The sequence below is a fragment of the Syngnathus scovelli genome, chromosome 13 (assembly GCF_024217435.2).
Source record: "Syngnathus scovelli strain Florida chromosome 13, RoL_Ssco_1.2, whole genome shotgun sequence".
NCBI lineage: Eukaryota > Metazoa > Chordata > Actinopteri > Syngnathiformes > Syngnathidae > Syngnathus > Syngnathus scovelli.
Window position 1 is genome coordinate 7298321 of NC_090859.1, and position 13924 is coordinate 7312244.

General features: G+C 44.5%; 3 protein-coding genes across 3 annotated transcripts; 1 reads left to right on the forward strand and 2 right to left on the reverse strand.

The window, feature by feature from the left end:
* Nucleotides 1–1915: 1915 nt before the first annotated feature.
* On the reverse strand, nucleotides 1916–3509 carry LOC125979429 (growth arrest and DNA damage-inducible protein GADD45 gamma-like). The gene is made up of 3 exons (XM_049737638.2): nucleotides 3239–3509; nucleotides 2907–3114; nucleotides 1916–2813 (listed from the first exon to the last, which is right to left on the reverse strand). Exons 1-3 carry the CDS (start codon nucleotides 3337–3339, stop codon nucleotides 2700–2702), a joined length of 423 nt encoding a protein of 140 aa, XP_049593595.1. The 5' UTR covers nucleotides 3340–3509; the 3' UTR covers nucleotides 1916–2699.
* A 4405-nt stretch (nucleotides 3510–7914) lies between these two features.
* LOC125979729 (growth arrest and DNA damage-inducible protein GADD45 gamma) lies at nucleotides 7915–9359 on the forward strand. The gene is made up of 3 exons (XM_049738238.2): nucleotides 7915–8147; nucleotides 8238–8445; nucleotides 8539–9359. Exons 1-3 carry the CDS (start codon nucleotides 8005–8007, stop codon nucleotides 8650–8652), a joined length of 465 nt encoding a protein of 154 aa, XP_049594195.1. The 5' UTR covers nucleotides 7915–8004; the 3' UTR covers nucleotides 8653–9359.
* A 1322-nt stretch (nucleotides 9360–10681) lies between these two features.
* Nucleotides 10682–13858, reverse strand: nim1kb (NIM1 serine/threonine protein kinase). The gene is made up of 4 exons (XM_049738237.1): nucleotides 13703–13858; nucleotides 13162–13445; nucleotides 12363–12631; nucleotides 10682–11774 (listed from the first exon to the last, which is right to left on the reverse strand). Exons 2-4 carry the CDS (start codon nucleotides 13433–13435, stop codon nucleotides 11010–11012), a joined length of 1308 nt encoding a protein of 435 aa, XP_049594194.1. The 5' UTR covers nucleotides 13436–13445; nucleotides 13703–13858; the 3' UTR covers nucleotides 10682–11009.
* Nucleotides 13859–13924: the final 66 nt, after the last annotated feature.

Consider the following 13924-nt stretch of genomic DNA (forward strand, 5'->3'; position numbering starts at 1 on the left):
TTAGGTTAATTGGAGATGCATAGAGCCCACACGCACACTGAATGCTGTCCATCAGAACCATCTGCTGGTGTTCTCTTGCACATAGAAAGGATTTGGGGGGGGGGGGGGGGGGGGGGTGATGGAGGAGGGACACTTGAGAAGCAGCATGTGGCTGCAGCAGTGGACCTCTTTATGGCGTAGTTTAGAAAGCGGGCTAATGTTTCTCAGGTTGAAGTTGTTCAGGTGATGTTTGTAACAATACTTTTGCATATACATGTCTTTTGCATGCATTGTTTGTATAAGTTGTTCGATTTGTGTTAAAGTTGTTGGAAGGTTTATTCTTACGTAACATATATGCTAATTTCTGTTAGCCTGTCTATGCCACTTCACATTGTATATTAGCATTGAGCTAGAAAAATGTAATGAGACAAATTATATGTTTTGGTGTTTTGAACAGTTTGTGTCAATATTAAACTTTTGCTTTATATCCTATTTTTGTAATATAAACTGCAGCTGAGAATTAAAATAAATGGTTTGAAAAAAAAACATGTTTTGCCTGATATTTAGAGAGCTGCGCAAGTGAGAACAGGTGCTGAGTTTAAATGTGTTTAAAGCATATAGCAGGGGTGTCAAACTCATTTTTTTCGCAGGCCGCATTGTAGTCATAGCTTCTTTCGGATGGCCATTATGACTGTCAACCCAAATAAATGTATGAGCACCTCATATTATATACAGTAAAAGCTACAAAACAAACTGACAAATAACTCGTTTTCAAATCAGATGAATCAGATGAGTAAAAACTGGCCAAATATTAAAAAAAAAAAGATATTATTAAAAGTGAAGACAATTTGCAATTCTAGTAATGACACAAATTTGATGCACAATTTTTCCTCGCGGGCCACATAAAATGATGTGGCGGGCCGTATCTGGCCCCCGGGCCTTGACTTTGACACATGTGGCATATAGGATGAACAAACTTTTACGTACAGAATTATAGTCCATGGTCTCACCCCTGTGGGTGGATCGAGAATGTTTTTAAAACAATAAATTGAGGTTCACTGTCCTTTCAAAATGCATGATATTCAAATAGTTTCATCATGCTGGAACTCTGCAGTGTTGTGACTTGAGATGTGCTAATTTTCCTCAAGCTACTGTCACCCATCGCTGAATTGCAGAAGCCGACATCATCACTACCCTTCACCCTCTCTTTCGTCAGCTCATTAAACTGAAAAGCAGATGGAGTGAGTGCCGGGTGGGTTGCCGAGGAGATTTAAAGTGCTGATTGCGTTTCAGCTGGTCTTGCTTTGTGTGTGACAGTGGGGCGTGGAGACTACAGCAGCTGTTGACTTTGCAATGGTGACACAAGACTTTGAAGGTCAGTTTGACTTTAGAGTCTGAATTCAAAGTCACAAAGGACTAGTGGAAATGTTTGAATTGCGACGGCGCAAGAGAATAAAGCACGCGTGCCAAGTCCAAAATGTCACTTTAATTACGCTGCATTAGCGTTTGGGTGGTATGTAGTAGATTTTGTCACGAGTAAGATTAAGATTTCAAATGTTGTGGTGGTTCTGAGTCTAGAAACATAGATGGTTGCAATTTTGAGTCAGATTTTTTTTTTTTTTTGCTTTTATTGATAGAAAAAACATGCAGGATAGTGTCCATTGAATACCAGATATTGAGTTTGACAGGTTAAAATGACCCAAAACTGTGACTGTTTATCTATACAACTAATTTCAACAGTCTTGAAGGTCATTTTTATGGTAGCTCATCTAATACCTCATAAATTTTATACTTTCATGATTTTTTTTTGTGATAGTAGAATGTTCTTATCACAAGTGTAAAGACTTGATATTTCAGCACGATGGAGCAGCCTATCTAACCAACATGCCGGCATGGCACCCACGTTGGCAGTGGGGGGGAGGAAAGACCAATGTGATGAATTAAAACATTTTATTTCTTCCTTAAAAATATTTTTTCATCTGCATCTAATATGGCAAATCATTTGACAAAGTGAAAACATTTTTTTTCTTTTACAACACATTTGCTGTTTGCTAAAACATCATAGATCAATACTAGTTAATTAAGTAAACATCTGGATTTTTTTCCCTATTATTTTTCATTATTCAGCCATATTCTAAAGTGAAACCTTTAGGCAACAGGCATAGTTTTTTTTTTCAGTATTTATCTTGGGGTTTTTTTTTGTCATTGTTAAACTTCTAAAGTGAAACCTTTAGAGAATTAAGACAATTCTGGAAAGTGGGAAATATTTTCGCTGACTGCAACTGTTGCCATGTTGCTCAGTCTTGCAAGAGGCCAAGGTTAAAAAGTCTCTTTTTAACAAGTCCTCTTCCTCAGCACCGCTTCTTCTCCTGCTGCGCGTGCTTCAACGAGCGACGTGTGCTGCGTGCATGAACGAGATATCACCGCACGCACACGCCGCTTCTCCTTCCTCTCCAAACCTCATCCGCACAAAGAATGAGGGTCGATGTGTCGCTCTTGAGGCATACCTGACTTCATTCACACAAAGAATGAGAGTCATCTTGGCATGGACGGGACAATAAGCGACGGTTCCACGGGGGCCCCTCGGGCCGGCGCCGTGCTGCCTGGATTGGGAATCCTCCTCAGGAGTATCCAGGGATGAGCAGAGACAGCCTCATCCTGTCAATCAGGATGAGTCTTTGCTACATGAGAAGCTTCACATAGGAGAGCCCAATCCCACATCAGCGTCCGGGGAGGCTGATTTCGGGAACCCAGTCATTCAGACGCCGGCTCTCCTCGCAAAACAGGTGCAGCTTTTCCAGAGAGGGGTCCTCCCAAGCCCCTTCAGATGGATTCTGTTAAGACAGAAAGAGGAGAAATAATTTAGACGGTGCCCCCATTTCACACATAATAAAAACCTTTGCATTGGTGCGAGGAGCTCTACGTACCGTGATGAGGACACAGTGAGCATCTTCGAGCTGCTCAGACTTGCCAGCAACAATCTCAGACAGACGTTGCTTGTCGCTCACTCTGACGATGCTGATGTCATTGTCGAAGCAGAAGGACTGGATGAGGGTGAAGTGGATCTGCAGCGCAATGTCACACTCGAAATCCTCATCCACGGCAAGCACGCAGAAGGACACACTGTCTGGATCACTGTTGAAGCATAGAAAAAAAAACGCATGGTTAGCTGCTGCAACTGATTTGATTATCTTGGTGATGATAGAGAATCCAAGCAGACAAAATGTGAAATGTTCGGCAGAAATTTATTCCAACTTACTCGGTCATTATTTTTGCACTCTCATAGACCCCAACGGTGAGTCGATCTTCGCCCTTAGCGCAGAGCAGCGCTTCCTTCAGAGATTTTCCAGCAGACTGCATGGTGAGTTGTAGGGTATCTTACGATTCAGTTGTTGGTGAGCTATTTGTGCTGTATTCAAAGACCCTGCCACTTTTTATACTATAGTCCCGGCACACGCTTGCTGTCTGATTGGCTCGTTCAGGCACAATGGCTACAACAGCCCTGCTGCCCTCCGTCTGCCTCTGGGACGCGTGCCTTTAGAACTCTTCCAAAGTCGGGGCGGCATCCTTTGAATGAAAGGATCAGACGAGACTTTTTGACCTTTCGATGATTTTGGAATAATGAAACCACACAAGAGGAAAACCCTTATGTCAAAGTTTTTTTTTTTTTAAATCAACATGGTGAGGTTGTGGATGTTTAAACATATTTGTAGACATTTCAGACTTTTTAGATGCCATGATGTATAAATCTTTTGTAAATCTGCTAGGAACATTTTCCAAAAGAAATAATGGAACAAAATTTAGGGTCATATGTTTGTTGACTGTACAGGAAATGTTTTAAGATTTTTGTACCATTCCTAATGGTCATATAAAAATACAAGTCTTAAGTTAACAAAATAAAATGACATGTTACTTTAATGATGAAAGTATGATGCCAAAGTGAGTCATGATACAGGTGCATGCATCTTAGCATTTATAATTGTAAATAACAATTGCACTTTCTTTACTTTTACTTGAAATGACAACTCACACATAGTAACACTTGAGTGCCGAAATTCCAGCATGATGGCTTTTTTAATTCAGAAGTTTCAAAGTAACAGTAACTTTGGGAGCTTATTTTTCCAGAAAAATATTGAACCATAGTAGACGTGCAACTTAATAAAAAACAACCGCAATTCCATTTGATGGCATTGTTCTGCAGCCCGTGCAGAGCATGAAGACAACATTGGCGTCAAAGGAATTTTCCAAGGTAATGATATTTCTTAAAAGCTGTTTATAATACCTTGATAATTGATTTAATCCCAGGGAAAGATGATGCATTAAGCAAAGTTATGAAAATATAGGGAATAGTACAGAATATTGTAATACAACATTTTCAATTTCTCGGTAACAATATTGGTCATGAAGTAGTGCGGCATTGATCAAATGAAAAAAAAAGAGAGAAAGAAGGAAATGAAAATTGTCTGCTTCTTGGCAAGTTCTTTGAGACGTATCATCTGAGTTGGACTTTTACAATTTCGGAGGAGGACATGCTCGCATGTATAAGTCAAATGCAGTGGCACGCGCCACTAGTTTGCATACGCAAAGACGGACCTCAGTCGAGGCGCGTGGCATCTGGAGATATGCCTCCGTGTCTTATCTCGCAGTCTGCATCGATCTCCATGACGACCGAGGGGCGCCATCTGTCCCCCTAGGGAAGGGTGGACAAAGGAAGTCGGCCAGCACCTGCTGCGCATCGTGGGCCGCACACGATCGAGGCACTTTTTTATTTCTTTCAATTACAAACTTTGGATTGTGAATAATATAATAAATACGTTCAGCTCTGCGCAGTATATGTTGATTTATAGTTCTCTATGTGTTTGGCAGATTTAAATTTTTCAGAAAGATTCATAAAAAAGTAAACACCAGATTTGTATTTCTTGTGTAAGCACAGCGTTAGTAGTGATGGTCATGCAGCGATTCTTTTTTTTTTTTTTTTTTTACCTTTTACTTTTAAATATAATCTGACCAGTCCTTTTTTTTCCCCTTGCTGATTTATGCGTCAGCTCTCCAATGAGCGTGGGGGTTTCTGAGTCGCAGCGGGTCACCAGATCAGAAGCTCGTCCCCAAAACCAACACCTGTGACGCGCGACAACCGGCTGAGGAGGCCTCCGTGAAACAGATGTGCTGAAGCCACAAAAGGATCGTATCGATTTGCACGCGCCTGCGCCATCAAATAGCTTCATATACGACTGCGTGAGCCTCTTGCAGCTGAACCTGCATGACGAGCGCACATGCGGGACAGATACTGAAAGTTGCAAGTTTGCAAGTAAACACTTTTTTGTTGCCGCAATAATCTCCCGATAAGCGTTTGTTGTTATAGACAACACACTCTAAACATTCTTTACGCATGTTGAGAGTATACACACATGCAGGCGATTTTTATCACCGTTATTGCGCCTTTGGCAGGTTGCACTTTTCATTGTAAATGTTAGGAGCGCAAACTGCAACTGTGACCTCTTTGGCATTCAAATTTAATCAAAACTCAGACAGGGCAACACATGCAAAGTTGTGGACAAAAGATCCGTGTGGCGCCCCGGGGTTGGGGTTGACCTGGGTTTGTGGGGGGCATCGCGACACTTCTCCATCTGCCGTTTTGCCTTCAGTTGAACAATGGAGGGAATCAATCTGTCCTAACCTGAGTTCTGCACCGCCTCTTCACCACATCACTCATTTACGCCTAATGACTATTTAGATAGGGGTTAGAAATGCAATATATGCAACAATAAGATAATGTTATGAATTCACCAGAATTGCAGTATTATGCTTCCAAAAGCATAATCAGAGCAAAAGGCTACTTGTTGGGTCACATTTGAGCAAATTGCAAAGAAGTGTGCTATTTGCATTAAACGTTTTGAAGTTGAAAGCAGTCCCTTCCATAGGAGCTCCGCAGCGTAAAAATAATGAAATAAAAAAAAAAAAAAGTCAAGGATTTTTGTGTACAGCTGATAATCACGTGGTCTGCGTGACCGATGCAGCAGCACGCACAACGTTCTGGCACGCGCTGCTCATTTGCATTTGTATAGAAACTGTGATAATGGAAAGCTTTTCTGCACACACAATAGGGCTGCTTTATGGTCAGGCCAGCCCCGAGTCCACAGATGGCATCGTCCACCTGCCCTTTCTCTACATGGGCTGCTGGGGGAGAGCTGGGGGGGTTGCACACTTTCTTTATGCCATTAAGAACATTAAAAAAATAAAAAATAATAATAATATTAATAATAATAATGAAAGCTACATTTACAAAAAAATTCAACAACCGCAATACAAGTCTAAATCTTCACTTTGTCAGGAATGAGTTGAGCCAGGGCGACCAAATGCAGCTTGAACCAGGATTTATTGCAGGGAAAAGGAGTTGGAAGGGAGGCAGGTGGGGAACGAACGACACAGACGGGAGGAAGACTCACGGCCAGCAAAACAGACAGACTGACCGACATGAAGTCCCCTTGGACAAGATTAAAATTCTGACCGTGAGCCTTCAGACAGACCGAGGGAAAACCAGATGACACGAACAGGAACACTGGGCACGAACAGGAATGGACACAACAGTAGACACCGACAGGGAGAAACACACGGGCAGGGCTTAAATACACAGGGTAACAAGAGGAAGCAGGTGACAGACATTACGGTAACGAAAGGGGTGTGGCTGAGCGAAGTGGCACGGGCGTGACAGTACCCCCCCCACAAGGGACGGCTCCCGACGTTCCAAAAAAGAAAAAAAACCCAAGACTGTCCAACATGGGCCGGGAGGAAATGGGGAGGTGGCCGCACGTCACACACCGCCGAAGGCCGACTGGGTGACGGCCGCTGGATCCACGCCGCCGGAACTGGTGGCGGCCGCAGCATCCGCGCCGTCGGTACTGGATCGGGGGGCGGCCGTGTGTCATGCGCCGTTGAAGCCAACTGGGTGACGGCCGCTGGATCTGCGCCGCCGGAACTGGTGGCGGCCACAGCATCCGCGCCGTCGGGACTGGATCGGGGGGCGGCCGTGCGTCATGCACCGTTGAAGGCCGACGGTGACAGCCGCTGGATCCGCGCCGCCGGAACAAGTGGCGGCTGCTGGATTCGCGCCGTCGGATCTGTTTTTGGGGGGGGGCAACCGTGCATCTTGCGTCGCTTGAACTCATCTCCTTGGCGACCATGCAGCAGTTGCGGGAGCCGGCAAAGGGTTGGTCCAAGCGCTGGTCGCTGTGATGGTCGGTGTCTTCTGTCAGGAATGAGTTGAGCCAGGGCGACCAAATGCAGCTTGAACCAGGATTTATTGCAGGGAAAAGGAGTTGGAAGGGAGGCAGGTGGGGAACGAACGACACAGACGGGAGGAAGACTCACGGCCAGCAAAACAGACAGACTGACCGACATGAAGTCCCCTTGGACAAGATTAAAATTCTGACCGTGAGCCTTCAGACAGACCGAGGGAAAACCAGATGACACGAACAGGAACACTGGGCACGAACAGGAATGGACACAACAGTAGACACCGACAGGGAGAAACACACGGGCAGGGCTTAAATACACAGGGTAACAAGAGGAAGCAGGTGACAGACATTACGGTAACGAAAGGGGTGTGGCTGAGCGAAGTGGCACGGGCGTGACACACTTTATGTTTTGGGTTGAATAGTTGGTGCAAGAACTCGCTCACCCCGAGTCACGTGATTTTTCTTTTGCAAGTTCCACAAAAGAAGAAGCAACCACAGTTTTGTGTGCGTATATTAGGCTATTTTTAGATTCGGGCCAGGCTGTTGCATCCCAAAGGGGGAGCGTGCGTGGCTCGATGACCCCCATCAATCTGCCACGAGCCAGAAGTGTGACAATAGTATTATCATACCAATACACGCGGCCACAGCCAATCAGAGGGAAGCTCTTTTACAAGCTGCTCTGTATAAAAGGCACAAGCCTCTCCTCCGAGGGCACTCTGCTCTTTCTGCGGATCAAACCCACACAGCCTTTCATAGCTACCTGTCTGTGCTTCTGAGGAACCTCATCAACATGACTCTCGAGGAAGTTCTCACCCAGAAATCCACTGAGCGTGCTCAGTGCACCGGCAAAGCCCTGGAAGAAGTGCTGGTTACTGCCATGGACAACGACTCCCTCACTGTAGGAGTTTACGAGTGCGCCAAAGTGATGAATCTGTAAGTATTTTATAGAACACAAAATCTGCACAAAACGTGTAGCATTGTTTACTTTGGAGATGCTTATAATTTTTTTTCTTCTTTGAACAGTGATCCAGACAGTGTGTCCTTCTGCGTGCTTGCCGTGGATGAGGATTTCGAGTGTGACATTGCGCTGCAGATTCACTTCACCCTCATCCAGTCCTTCTGTTTCGACAATGACATCAGCATCGTCAGAGTGAGCGACAAGCAACGTCTGTCTGAGATTGTTGCTGGCAAGTCGGAGCAGATCGAAGATGCTCACTGTGTCCTCATCACGGTACGTAGAACTCCTGACACCAATGCAAAGGTTTTTATTATGTGTGAAATGGGGACACCTTCTAAATTTCTTCTCCTCGTTCTGTTATAACAGAATCCATCTGAAGGGGCTTGGGAGGACCCCTCTCTGGAGAAGCTGCACCTGTTCTGTGAGGAGAGCCGGAATCTGAACGACTGGGTTCCCGAAATCAGCCTCCCTGGACGTTGATGCGGGATTGGGCTCCTCCATGTGAAGCTTCCCTGCAAGTAGCAAAGACTCATCCTTATGGACAGGATGAGGCTGTCTCTGCTCATCCCTGGATACTCCTGAGGAGGATTCCCAATCCAGGCAGCACGGCGCCGGCCCGAGGGGCCCCCGTGAACCGTCGCTTCTTGTCCCGTCCATGCCAAGATGACTCTCATTCTTTATGTGAATGAGGTCAGGTATGCCTCAAGAGCGACACATCGACCCTCATTCTTTGTGCGGATGAGGTTTGGAGAGGAAGGAGAAGCGGCGTGTGCGTGCGCAGATATCTCGTTCATGCACGCAGCACGTCGCTCGTTGAAGCACGCGCAGCAGGAGAAGAAGCGGTGCTGAGGAAGAGGACTTGTTAAAAAGAGACTTTTTAACCATGGCCTCTTGCAAGACTGAGCAACATGGCAACAGTTGCAGTCAGCGAAAATGTTTCCCACTTTCCAGAATTGTCTTAATTCTCTAAAGGTTTCACTTTAGAAGTTTAACAACGACAAAAAAAAAGATAAATATTGAAAAAAAAAACTATGCCTGTTCCCTAAAGGTTTCACTTTAGAATATGGCTGAATTAAATTAATGCTAAATATAAAAGAATTGTACTAAAGAGTATGTCACTTGTGGAAAAAAATCTGATATTGTTGGAAAATTTGTGGAAAAGCTGAATAAAAAAAATACAATTATAACTTTGGCTTGTATTGGGGGTTTTTTTTCTCTCTTGCAGTGATGCAAAGTGTCTATTGGCAAATGGGGTTGCAGGACCGGAGGAGTGCGTGTCCTAATAAAAGTTTTAAACTCAGAAAATTTGCCTGAAAGGGGGGCTACGGTCAGTCATCTGCTCAATGCTGTCCCCCTGCAGCACAAGAACAACCGCACCCCTCCCTCACCCATCATTTAATCTGCATGTGTAAAGCTTACAAACACAATAGCGCAGCTCCGGGCCTGTCAGCTCCAGCAACCCGGACAGAGCCCCCATTGTCTGCCCTGCAGATGTCTCCACAACCACGCCACACCATCTGCTGTTCCTCCAGGAGGGGGTCGGCGAGGGCATGGCTGAAAGGGGAGGAGCTGAGGCTTTAGTGAGTGGTCCTGTATAGAAAAAAAAAAGTGACACATTGGATTTGGTGGGCCCGTCTAGCTGGTCTGGGTCGGTTGTGAAAAAGAGAGGGGTCCTGACCGCGCAGCATCTGGTGTCCTGCCAGCTGCTGTTATAGGACTATTGTTTACTCGCAGGAACTTGTTGGACCTTTGGTAAACAGCCCACACAAGGACGCAGTTTCAGCTGTGTTTGGGTGCGGCAGTAACTCTGCCACCTGCTCGATGGAAGAATAAAACTTACGTGACTCAATTGGGGCTCTCTTACCAACTGTCTTTGGAGCACAAATTGTATTTGGCTTATTTTTTGTTTTTCCATAAAGAAATTTACAGAATCATTTATACATTCTTTGTGAGGTCATAATGTATACATCATGGACCAAATTGGTTCTATTGTGACTTTAAAAGACGATTAAAAGATTATACAGTTCAGTATTTGGATGTTTTAATTCATTTAGTATGCCTTAGTCTTAGTAGCAGGCTTCCAAAACACGTCTTGAATACGCTCTCAACCCAGGGCAGGCATGCACGGATGGACACATGCACGCACACACGCACACACACTGTTATGTTGTTTGTTTGGTTCTGATTTGTACTTTGGTTCTTTTTCTTTTTGTCTGTTATGTTTTCCTGCGGGGTATTCCAGAAAGCAGGTTCAACATACTCTGAGTCTATCCCTGAACTCTGATAAGACTTATTCTGAGATGGGAGACTTTGACAGCTGATCTGAGTTAGTTCAATCAACTCTGTTTCTTCAGCTTTTCCTTGACCAGTAGAGCCTTGTTTTTTTTTTTAAATGTGTGTTTCCTTTTAATTAAATATTTCTTCGCTGAGCCACAGCCCCACATCTTTGCTTCCTTGCACTTGGGTCCTTCATTCCCAGATTCGTGACACACACGACTGAAAAACACACTGGAATGGAACTCATATATATATTTTTTAAATATATTGAATAACAAACAAATAAGAATACAACAACATCAGATATTTAGAATTAAGGAACCAAAGAGAGAATTACAAAAAAAAAACATTATTTGCATTACAATAATAATAAAAAGAATTAATAAGACCTTTGGCATCTATTGGAAAGGCATCTAGGGTCCTCAAAACTGATTAGTTGCTTTCTTAATGTGCTCCACTGATTGGTTGTCAAGGTAATTAATTAAATCGAAGAAATATTTAAATCAATATAAACACAAAACTTGTGTAAATAAAATCACCAGTTTGAGCAGACCTTCATATTAAGAAATCACACAGAGCTTGGAGGTGTGCCTGAGGCCCCGATATGCTCGAAGTCCCTCCCGCTTGGGGTCCCGCACCATCCCTCGTACCACTGGCAGGCTGTCGCACCCTCTCCTTCTTTGCGCTCGGTGCTGCAGGATTCGATAGACGCCTGTAACGGGGCTGCGACTATCATTCAGTTGATTATTCCGTAGGTGTGCCGAGGTAAAGCCGAGCTTCTCCAGGGAGTACCTGACCTCCCCCATCTCCTCTTCCTTCACAAAGTCTCTACTTTTGGAATCCAAGAGTCCTTGCAGAGGGCTCGCTGGTTCAGGAGATGCTAACGACCAGGGGAATTCCACAGGTAAAAGCCAATCACAACCCAGCATCTGGTCAACAGCATAACGCTCAATGGGATCTGCTTTTAGGATACCCCTGATGAGCCTCTGACAGGGACCAGGAACCCAAGGCGGGATGCTGTAGGTGCCCTGGATGACGCAGCGCCTCAGCTTGCCCATTGTGTCAGCACGGAACGGCATGGTGCCCGTCACCATGAAGAAAAGGAGCACCCCCATTGCCCATACGTCCACAGGAGGGCCCAGGTAGCACTCGTCTTTGAAGAGCTCCGGGGCGGCATACGGAGGTGAGCCGCAGAAGGTGTCGAGTGTATCATTGCGGTTGGAAATCTGCTTGCTGAATCCAAAGTCTGCCACTTTGACACAGGCGCTGGCGGTGAACAGAACATTCTCTGCCTTCAGGTCTCGGTGGATGATGTTATTATTGTGCTGCAAGGTAAATCATTACGGATAGTTTTGTTTCTGAAGACTGAAAACATCAATATTGGATATTCTATGGTAGAATCCTGGTTATAATACTTGACGAAAAGTTGAGGATTTTGCATCCATCCATCCATCCATCCATCCATCCATCCATCCATCCATCCATCCATCCATCCATCCATCCATCCATCCATCCATCCATCCATCCATCCATCCATCCATCCATCCATCCATCCATCCATCCATCCATCCATCCATCCATCCATCCATCCATCCATCCATCCATCAATTGGGCAATTTGGAGTGCTCAGTTGGCCTTCCAAGCATGTTTTTGGGATGTGGGAGGAAACTGGAGTTCCCGGGTAAAACTCACGCAGGGATGGACGGGGAGAACATGCAAACTCCACACAGGGATGGCCGGAGGTGAAATTGAACCCGCACCCGCCTAACTGGGAGGCCGATGTGCTAACCAGTGCCCCCTTAATTGTTTTCATTTAACTCAAATTAAGCGAGTGTATTTTATGTTCATCCTAAAATTCCATCAAATTATCCAAACTTTTGTGAGTGGCGTGAATGCTCACTGCGCTGACTCACCATGAATTTAATAGCAGAGAGGATTTGCGAGAATGTAATCTTGCTGGTGTTGTCTGCCAGTTTTCCCTGATTGCAAATTATGTTGTGAAGGTCTCCCCCACCAGCATACTCCAGCACCAGGTAGAGGCGGCTTGGCGTCTCCACCACTTCATAGAGACGGATCACATTCGGGTGCTGGATGGAGTTCATGTTGCTGACTTCTCTGGAGAGAAGCCGCTGGGCCTGATTGTCAAATCTTGACTTGTCCAGGATCTTAAGGGCCACTTTGTCTATGAGGACACATAATAAGAATTCAAACACATTGGCTGTTTGGATGAATAACCTTGAAAAAATGAGGATATTAAAAAATGGATGATGGTTTTGTGTTAAATCAGAAACAAATTTAAATTTACACTGATGGAATGAATGAAAATAAATTCTGGTCACACAAACAAATAACAGCAACAGCTAGCATTAATTAAATGATTATTGATGTATATTTTGATTGATTTGCATTATTCTTTTTAGCTACATCACCATCCATCCATACATCCTTTTTTCTATACAGAAGGTGAACACGGTAGAACCTAACAATACATCTTGATAAGAAGAAATACGAAAACACAACTTAAAACCGTAACTCAGTTGCTGCCCCTGATGCTGTGTCATCAAAATATGGTTGAGAGAACCGAATTAAAATGCTTTGAGTATCTTGACGGTAGAAACGTGCATTGCAAATAGAATTTACAGTTTTACTCAAATCAATTATTTTGAGTAAATAATCACAAACTCACAATATTGAGCTCAATATTGCAGGTACCTTTTGTGAGAGCATGAAAAGCCAGTTTGACTCTAGAGAAGGTCCCGTGGCCAATCTCTCCTCTAACTTTGTAGAAGCCGACCCTGCGGCCGATGACAAGTTCCTTGATGATTCTGTCATCCTTGTGCATGTCCATCGTGAGCTTCTGCAGCGGGGTAAGACATTGTGGACCATCTGCTTCCTCTCCCTCCTGTTCAGGGTCTGAGCTGTCTGTAAGGCAGTAAAGGCTATGGTGGAGTTTGGGGCTTGTTACCTGGATCTGTCCAGCTGGCATTTTTGATGATCTGCAAACCCATCATGGTAAATTTTAGACAACAGAACAATATTCCAATGTCATTGCAAATGCAACCATGAGTGTAGTGAATAGCAAGCTATGACCAAGGGGGTCTTGGTGACTATAGAACTCCGTTTGCAAAAATGTATGCTGCACAACACTAAAAGTGGACGGCAGAATGTCGTTTGGACACCCCGGCTATACAATAAAGTATCAAACACTACACAGATGAATGCAAAGCCATATTTAAGAACTGTATATTCTTACCAAGTTTCCAAACTGCTGGTAGATGTCAAAACACCATACTGGGGGGTAAAACTAACTCCAAACTTTGGAATTGTTACCCATCACAGCCTCCAATGCGCTACAATACTAATGAAGAGGACGAAGGTTTCTCAGGCCACACCCCTCACCTCCACCCATCCTTTTGGCTCATTGAGGGAGGATGTCTTATGCTGGTGTCCTGAGCTATAATCCTGTTTTAGTTTG

What these genes read in the sequence shown, in the direction of transcription:
- LOC125979429 (XM_049737638.2), bottom strand. Translation starts at nt 3,339, where the DNA reads ATGCAGTCTGCTGGAAAATCTCTGAAGGAAGCGCTGCTCTGCGCTAAG. An exon ending in AGTGCAAAAATAATGACCGA is followed by an intron (nt 3,115 to 3,238) that starts GTAAGTTGGAAT and finishes ATGCTTCAACAG; the next exon opens with TGATCCAGACAGTGTGTCCT. An exon ending in CTCACTGTGTCCTCATCACG is followed by an intron (nt 2,814 to 2,906) that starts GTACGTAGAGCT and finishes CTGTCTTAACAG; the next exon opens with AATCCATCTGAAGGGGCTTG.
- LOC125979729 (XM_049738238.2), top strand. Translation starts at nt 8,005, where the DNA reads ATGACTCTCGAGGAAGTTCTCACCCAGAAATCCACTGAGCGTGCTCAG. An exon ending in TGCGCCAAAGTGATGAATCT is followed by an intron (nt 8,148 to 8,237) that starts GTAAGTATTTTA and finishes TTCTTTGAACAG; the next exon opens with TGATCCAGACAGTGTGTCCT. An exon ending in CTCACTGTGTCCTCATCACG is followed by an intron (nt 8,446 to 8,538) that starts GTACGTAGAACT and finishes CTGTTATAACAG; the next exon opens with AATCCATCTGAAGGGGCTTG.
- nim1kb (XM_049738237.1), bottom strand. Translation starts at nt 13,435, where the DNA reads ATGCCAGCTGGACAGATCCAGGTAACAAGCCCCAAACTCCACCATAGC. An exon ending in TTTTCATGCTCTCACAAAAG is followed by an intron (nt 12,632 to 13,161) that starts GTACCTGCAATA and finishes GTGTCCTCATAG; the next exon opens with ACAAAGTGGCCCTTAAGATC. An exon ending in TCTCTGCTATTAAATTCATG is followed by an intron (nt 11,775 to 12,362) that starts GTGAGTCAGCGC and finishes TTTACCTTGCAG; the next exon opens with CACAATAATAACATCATCCA.